Below are 7,978 nucleotides of genomic sequence, written 5' to 3'. Positions count from 1 at the left end.
GGAAAGAGAATAGCATCACTGCTTTGTTTGTCTGGTTTTAGCATCAAATAGATAATGTCCCCTTCGACTTAGAAGGGCTGAAGATGGCTTCTATTGCTGTGAACCTCACGCTAAAGGAACTTTGAAGCCTGAGACTGTTTAAACCCGCTTTCTTTAGTATCATTTGACCTCCTTCTTCTGGAAACCCTCCTGTGGTGTTTGTGCAGTAGGTTCCTTTCTCCCAGTGTTGTCCTTTCTGTCCAACCTTTCCAGGAGGCATGTAAAGCTGCAGGCATCTAATAACTGGAGCAGAAATGCTCTGCATCTCTTTCTTGATGCCTGCAAAATGGGTGTGAGCAAAGTTTACTCATCCAGTTCAAAGTACTTCAGAGATTGAATGTTTTTTGTACTCTAGAGCAGCAAAGAATGTCCTGGGTTGCTGATTTGGGTCCTGTGCTTCCAACTAGAGAGCTGGAAACGCAAATAAACTGCCTGGCAAAGAGGTGGTGTTGAGCAGCAAGGCTCCACTGTCAGTGCTGAGCACTGCAAACACAATTCCATCTCCTTTTCCTCCAGTCTCCTTTTCTTGTCGGGTCACTTGAACATAAAAGCTATTCCAGTGCATGGTTCCATAACAGGCAATAACGGATGCATTATTTTAAGCTGATTTCTAACCATTTGTCATAGTTGCTCACTTGCATCTTCCTGTGATACCTCCCTCCATGCACCATTTTCTCCTCTTGATGCATATATAAAAGGAAGCATGCATCAGAAGTGGAGCAGTAAGCCAAATCGGGGTGGGGAGGAGGCTTTCAGTGGGATCTGGGGATCTTCACAGCCTCTGGCTTTGGTGCTGAACTGCATTGTCTTCCCCAGGAGATCGCCAGCATGCCTGAATCCAATGATTGCCTTCTTTCTGTGTCATCAACTTATTCGCAGCAGCAATGAGGTGGGAGCTCTGATCTTACAGGGCATATAGGCTGCTTCAGGAGTCAAAAGCAAGGACCCGAATATGCAGGCAGTCAAGGTGGATTCTCCAAGCACATCGATCAACTCTACATTGAAGCTCTCCTGCATATGGTGACTCTTCCTGCCGCTGCTACCCCCCGTCAGCAGTTTTCTTGTACAGGGGGGGAAACCCAACACACTTTCCTTTGTCATGTTGCTGTTATTTGGCTCTGAGCCCCTGGTAGAGCTGACTCAGTGATGGCAGCTGACTGCATGATGCTGTGGACGTTGCCACCTCTGTATTCCTGGCAGAGGAACAGGATCTGTGTCACTTCACTGACAGGCCATTTCTCCCCTTGCATTGGTCCTTGTGGTAAGGATGCTTCCAGCTGGGATACCCTCCTAACTGTTGTAGGGAATCCTTCCTTGGTTCAGTGTTTGCTCTCATTCTGAAGGATCAGGGCTCGGTTACAAGTGGAAGTTACTTCCTTTGCTCCTGAAATTCAGCTACTTCTGATGTGAAAGGTAGCAGTTTAAGTTGCGTGAAAAGAACAGAGTGGCCTTTGGGGCAGGAAGCAAAGACCTGTCTTGAGAGGGAACATCTGGAGGGGCAAGAAATTACTTGTTCTGCTTTGAGTGTTGTGATAATTCAGATGCTCTTGTACTGGTGAACAGCCTTTTTAAAGGTATTTAGAATGAAGAAGTGCTCCAAGATTACGCCTCTCTCCAGGCTCTGGTTCCTATGTGCAGAGGCAATTTAATTGGTGTCATCTTATCCCTCTTTGGAGTTACTTGGGAGGGATATGCTGGAGACCTCCTGATATGCTCCAGAATTGACCTTGAGGGCTTTTCATCTCACTTGCATTTCCTGTCTCCTTGTTCCTATAAGGTTATTGCTACCTGAAGTCGAACCTTTCCATCTGCATCATCATTTCACCTCTGATGTAATGTGGGGGTGGAGATTAAGATTTAAGGCAGTGACTAAGCACTGGGAGCCTATGCACTGTGCAGTCAAATACAACTGGCCTCCTGGGTTTTGGGTTGGATTTGTTTGGGTTTCGGGTTTCTTTGGGGATTTTTTGCTAGGTTTTGTAGGAACTGGATGTATGGGAGTGAGGAATTAAATTCCTCTCTTCAACTGGTAATAACAAATGGAGAGAATTCAAGACAGGTTGGTTCATTGCTGAGATAGTTGCAGCTTATGAGTCTGCCCGGGTATGGTGTCAGGGCTCTCTCACTGCCCCAGCTGCTGGTTCTAGGTCAAACTGTTGCCCCTGATAGGGTGCTGTGTTCCCCAACAGGAGAACTTCTGCTCTGGAGCCAGGCTGAGAGAGCTGGGCTTGTTCAGCCTGGAGAAGAGAAGGCTCTGGGGAGACATTAGAGCAGATTCCAGTGCCTAAAGGGGCTACAAGAAACCTGGAGAGGGGCTTTGGACAAGGCATGGAGGGACAGGACAAGGGGAGATGGCTTTAACCTGCCAGAGGGGAGATTGAGATGAGCGCTGAGGCAGAAGCTCTGCCCAGGGAGGGTGCTGAGGCGCTGGCACAGGGTGCCCAGAGAAGCTGTGGCTGCCCCATCCCTGGCAGTGTTCAAGGCCAGGTTGGACACAGGGGCTTGGAGCAACCTGCTCTAGTGGAAAGTGTCCCTGCCCGTGGCAGGGGTTGGAGCTGGAGGAGCTTTAAGGTCCCTTCCAACCCAAACCAGTCTGGGATTTGATGAAGCAGAGTGTGCTCAAAAGGCTCTTTACCTGTTTGCTTTCAAGCCGAGGCTGCAGACCTGTTGTGGGATGCCCCTGTCAGCAGTGTCTGTGCAGGCAGCATCCATTCTGCAGAGCAGACTGGACCCCAGACGGGGGGAAACGTTTCAGGATGTGTGGTGGCCTTCATTGGCTGTACAAGCACAGCCTTGAATCGCAGCCTCCTCTTACATCTGGTACATGTGCTTTAATACAGCAAAAATCCTCTCGGCTGCGGTGCCCTGGCAGAAGAGAGGAGGACAAAAGGCTCTGTGCAGGCAGGGAGCGCTGTGCTGCCTGGCGCAGGAGGACCGAGGAGCCTTTGATGCCTTGAATTTGCAGCCGCCTCCACTTCTTCCTGTGAAACCCTTTTCCTACAGCAGACGCTGTGCTCAGGAAGGGGAACGGGGAGGGGGGAAGACTCTAAATCACCCCCAAACTCATCCGGTTGCGCCTAGTGACAGAGCCTGTTGCCATGGAGCTGCCATTCTCATTGGCTGCCCCCGGAGCCAATGAGCAAATTGTTGGTGCGAGCATCACTTTGTGAGGGATGCTGCTGATGCTGAAGCCTTCCACAGAGGGGTGAAGTGAAACACTGAAGGCCACAGAGTTCCCCTTTCCCCCGACAAGCTGCTTTGTTGGGGTGAATTATCAGTTGCACCAGCAAACCTCCCTTGGACTGGGCCAGCTCATCCTGCCTACTTCTGCTCCCAGTGCTCAGAGTGGACATGATTGTCCACCTGAGCAATGTGGTGGGGACTGTCCTGCCCCCCAGTGAATCACCAGCCTCGGGATGTTTATTTCCGAGCCTTCAGAGCACTTTAACTCTGCTTAGCATGCGGTTGGATGTGCTTTGTTTCTAAGTATGCTTTCCTTCTGTGTTATAAGCAGCCCGAAGAAAGCTGCTGTTGTTATGGCTGTGTCAGGGTTTCTTCTTGGCAATGAGGCTCTGCAGCCTTCTCTAGTGAAAACTCTATTCCATTAACATCGATGACCTGAGCTGAGTCTGATAATTGCACCCTCAGCAAGTTTGATGGTAACACCGAGCTGTGTAGTGCAGCTGATACACTGGAGGGAAGGGGATGCCATCCAGAGGGACCTGGGCAGCCTGGAGAGTGGTCCTGTGCGAACAAGTTCCACAAGGCCAAGTGAAAGGTCCAGCCCCTAAGTCAGAGCAATCCCAGGTACAAATACAGGCTGGTCAGAGAACAGATTGAGAGCAACCCTACGGAGAAGGACTTGGGGATGTTGGTCGATGAGAAGCTCCCCATGACCCAGCTTCAGTATGCTCTTGAGCCCAGAACCCCCCCGTGTGCTGGGCTGCACCTGAAGAGCCTGAGCAGCAGGTAAAGGGAGGGGATTCTCCCCCTCTGCTGTGCTCTGGGGAGACCCCCCCTTCCAGTCCTGTGTCCAGTGGTTTGTGTTGGAAAGGACCTTAAAGCTCCTCCAGCTCCAACCCCTGCCACGGGCAGGGACACCTTCCACTAGAGCAGGTTGCTCCAAGCCCCTGTGTCCAACCTGGCCTTGAACACTGCCAGGGATGGGGCAGCCACAGCTTCTCTGGGCACCCTGTGCCAGCGCCTCAGCACCCTCCCAGGGAAGAGCTTCTGCCTCAGAGCTCATCTCAATCTCCCCTCTGGCAGGTTAAAGCCATCTCCCCTTGTCCTGTCCCTCCATGCCTTGTCCAAAGCCCCTCTCCAGGTTTCTTGTAGCCCCTTTAGGCAGTGGAATCTGCTCTAAGGTCACCCCAGAGCCTTCTCTTCTCCAGGCTGAACAAGCCCAGCTCTGGGAGCATCTCTGTGGCTTCCTCTGGACTCACTCCACCAGCTCCACATCTTTGTGGCGTTGCCCCAGAGCTGAACACATCATCTCTGTCATGTCCCTGACAGGGCACAGCTCAGTCCCACTCACCCCACTGAGTCCTCTGAACTTCCACGTTCTCTGCAAGCCGCTGTCTCTCAGCAGCACGTCTGCCACCCCCTTGCTGCATCCCACGTCTGTCCTGGGGGAGCAGGGCTGATTCATTCATACCGAAAGGAAACCTCCTCTCGAAAGCATCACTACTGAGAAGCACTCGCAATGCACATACATTCTGTGAATTTTATGTGCAGGGAAGCATTCCGGAGGACTGCTGGTGGGGACAGAAGCTGTGTTATGAGGGGGCAGCCTACAAATGTCAATTCAGTGGCTCTGAGTTGTCTTTTCTGGAAGATAAGAGAGGGAAAACTGATGATAGTCCCCTTGTGATGCCAAAGTTCCATTGCAGTATGATGAGAGAAGATCCTGTTACCCTCCCCTGGGGTGCTTGGCCTGGGGGTAAAAACTTGTTACAGGGAGGTTGGTGAGTAAATCAAGCAAGTGCTCCCTTTTCTGACTTAGTTGCTGTCGGAGGCATTCGAGCAAAGCACAGCTCCCCCCGTGCAGCACCCTTGCTATGAACCCTTGAGCTCTGTCACTTCTTCCTTTCCTGGTTCTCCCGTTTGTGACTGCTGAGCTGACAGCAGCGAGTCCTGTTGTGGGGGGAAAGCCCATCCTTAAGGCTTAAGCAGGCAATGATAGGTGTGAAGGAGAACTGCAGTGACCATAGATTCCTCCTGTCCCGGCCTCTCGCTTGGATCCCAGGCAGTGCTGGCATCCCCGGGGCACGTTGCTGTGTGGTGCTCTGGTTCCTCTGGCAGCAGCCCTGCCACGTGCTGAGAGCATGCAGCAGATTCCATTCACAACGGCACATCTGCCCTGGATGCCTTCAGTTTGTCCCGAATGCCTGTAAGAATCCATGAACTAGGAGGAGTTGAGCACGCTCTCTTGCTTTCTGTATCTGGATTTGGTTTCAGTAGCTACAATAAGAGTCCAATACGTGTTTTATGTTCAGCAGCTCCACAAATTAAAGGGGGATGAGGGTGAATTAGTTAATTAATAATAGCAGTTCCCTTGCAGAGCCGAGAGTCAATAAATCTCTGCGAGATCTGACTTTTTCAGCCCTGTTCTGCCAAAGTAATGAATAAAACAAGTTGTTCAACATCAGCTGTATTTGCCAGTGCCTGGGCCTTTTGTTTGAGCCCCTCTTCAATTTAGGCTTCCCCTTTTCTTTTTGGGAACTTGCCTCAATGAGCCTTTTATCCAGCCTCCTCCTCTGTCACCAGGACAAACGCTGGGCTCGGCACAGGCAGTGTCCCTGCAAATGTGTTTCCCAGTATTGGGATCCCTCTGCAGTCCTTGCTCAAGCTCAAGGAAGCCTGCTTTGAGTTAGCTGAGCGGGCTGACATGTCCATTCTAGACAATCCATTGGGAATTAGCACTTCATTTGATGACATGTTCGTTGCTCTTGGTTAAGGCTGCCAGTAGACTGAGGCACATGTTGCTGCCTTGTCTAGGTCCTGCTCTCACCCAGAGGTGATTTCAGGGGCTCTGCTTGTGTTCTTGCTAAGCAAAAGGGACCACTGAAACACAACTTTATCTGTAATTTGCCTGTTCTTGTATGACTCCTGCTTTTGCTGAAGTATCTAATCAGAGGCAGCTCAGGAGAGGATACCAGGGGTTACCTGTTTCATGGGAATAACCAGAGCAATATGTTGGGTACACCTCATGTAATTACTTGTCTTTATTTCACTACTGAATTCCCTGCCTCAGAATGCTTGCCAGCATTAGGACCACCCTCCATCTCTCCTTCACACCAAAGAAGTTATTGGGCTCAATGCTGTTGGTCGTGCTGTCATTAGGGTGCTTGGTTTGGGGTCTTTGTACACAGGATCAGTTAAAAGGAACTTACAACCTGTATGGACAAAAGTCTGTGTTGCAGATAAAAGCTCTTTCCAGCACCTGACTCCTTTGTCCCCTTTTGGCCATCTCTTTTGGCAGGTGCCCGTTGCTGCATTGTAGGGCTCTGAAGATGTCAAACAGCAACACAGCCCAGGAGTCTCTGGAAATAATGAAGGAGTCTGAGAAAAAGGTGGTTGAGGAGTCTGTGAACAAAACCAAATACATATCCAGGTCACCGAGCAAGGAAGAGGTGGAGAAGGATGGCGGGGAGGAGGTCAGCGTGCGCCAGGAGGCTCAGGTAAGTGCAGACGAGGGGAAGCCCTCAGGGGAGTCCCCCATGTTCAGCTCCTTACCTGCTCTTTACTTTTTCCACAGAGGCGAACTTCAAGCCATGGACATGCCAGAAAAAGAGCCAAGGTATGACCTCTCCTGGTGTCCCATTCTTCCTTGTGGCCATCCTGCACTGAGTTGTGATCCCAGGCTGGTACTCTCAAGTCTTTCCTGTGTGCAGATGCAACAACACAGTATGTGATGGCTCAGGACAGTCACCTGCCATGCACTGGAGCAGGAGTGCTCCTTTTTAACACACGAAGGAACTGTTTGCTGCTATTTACTGCCACTCCTTTCCCTTCCCCAGAGCCCGACACACCAGAAGTGAAATTCAGAGGTGTCACTGGAGGGACAGGGCATGTTGCACCCTCCAGTTAAAAAGGCAGAGTTGGGTACAACAGCCATATGTAGGGCAGAACATGTCTGTGCACCTCGGGCCTTTCTCATTGTTGATCCTCCCTGGGATCTCATGTGGCTGGTTGATATCATAGAATAGTTTGGGTTGGAAAGGAGCTTAAGATCATCCAGTTCCAACCCCCTGCCATGAGTAGGGACTCCTCACACTAGACCATGTCACCCAAGGCTCTGTCCAACCTAGCTGACTCTGTGAGTGGCTTGGTAGTGCAGCAGCATGACCTTAAGTGTGTGCATTTTGGCTAAGGTGTCTTAATTATCCTCTTTCTTTTCCTTTTCCAGTCTAATTCTAAGCTTAAACTGGTCAGGAGTTTGGCTGTATGTGAAGAATCGTCTAGCCCCTTTGTAGATGGGCTGCTGGAGTCACAGGTAGGTCTAGAGACAAGCTGTGGAGTAGGGAAGCCCAGAAAATCCATGTTTTGCTAAAAGTGATGTCCTGTCCTCTGGGAGCCAAGAATTTTCCCCAAGAGGCTGCTTTTGAAGGAATGGGTTATGTCTGTGAGCAATGCTCATATGTGCAAGGAAGTATCTGCATCAACTCCCTGGGCATCCACAACTACTCACACTGTGCAAGCTTATGCCCCCAGAATGGAATGGTACTTGGCCTTCACAAAGGCCCTGGGGTTTTGGCCATGGGATGGAAGATTTGATGGAAGCCTTTGCCTTGATTCTCAGGCTGAAAGCAGCCAGCTCACAGAGAAGAGGGGTGATACCCATTTGTGGTCACTGTGGGCAGCGCCAGAGAAGCTGAAGCTTGGAGGTGGGCAGCAGTCAGGGAGGTGCTTCAGAAGAGTCCTACTGAAATAGTGCAGG

The 7,978-nt window shown here is 50.7% G+C and overlaps 1 protein-coding gene across 1 annotated transcript in view; it reads left to right on the top strand.

Annotated features, from left to right (window-relative positions):
• Positions 1–6,551: 6,551 nt before the first annotated feature.
• R3HDM2 (R3H domain containing 2) overlaps positions 6,552–7,978 on the top strand; it is a 20,702-nt gene continuing 19,275 nt past the window's right edge. The window contains exons 1-3 of the mRNA XM_010011923.1: positions 6,552–6,719; positions 6,797–6,838; positions 7,448–7,534. Coding sequence (XP_010010225.1) covers positions 6,552–6,719; positions 6,797–6,838; positions 7,448–7,534 — 297 coding nt within the window. The remainder of the gene's footprint in view (positions 6,720–6,796; positions 6,839–7,447; positions 7,535–7,978) is intronic.

The sequence above is a fragment of the Nestor notabilis genome, unplaced genomic scaffold (assembly GCF_000696875.1).
Source record: "Nestor notabilis isolate BGI_N333 unplaced genomic scaffold, ASM69687v1 scaffold16650, whole genome shotgun sequence".
Taxonomy (NCBI): Eukaryota; Metazoa; Chordata; class Aves; order Psittaciformes; family Psittacidae; genus Nestor; species Nestor notabilis.
This window is presented reverse-complemented; position numbering and strand designations above follow the sequence as displayed.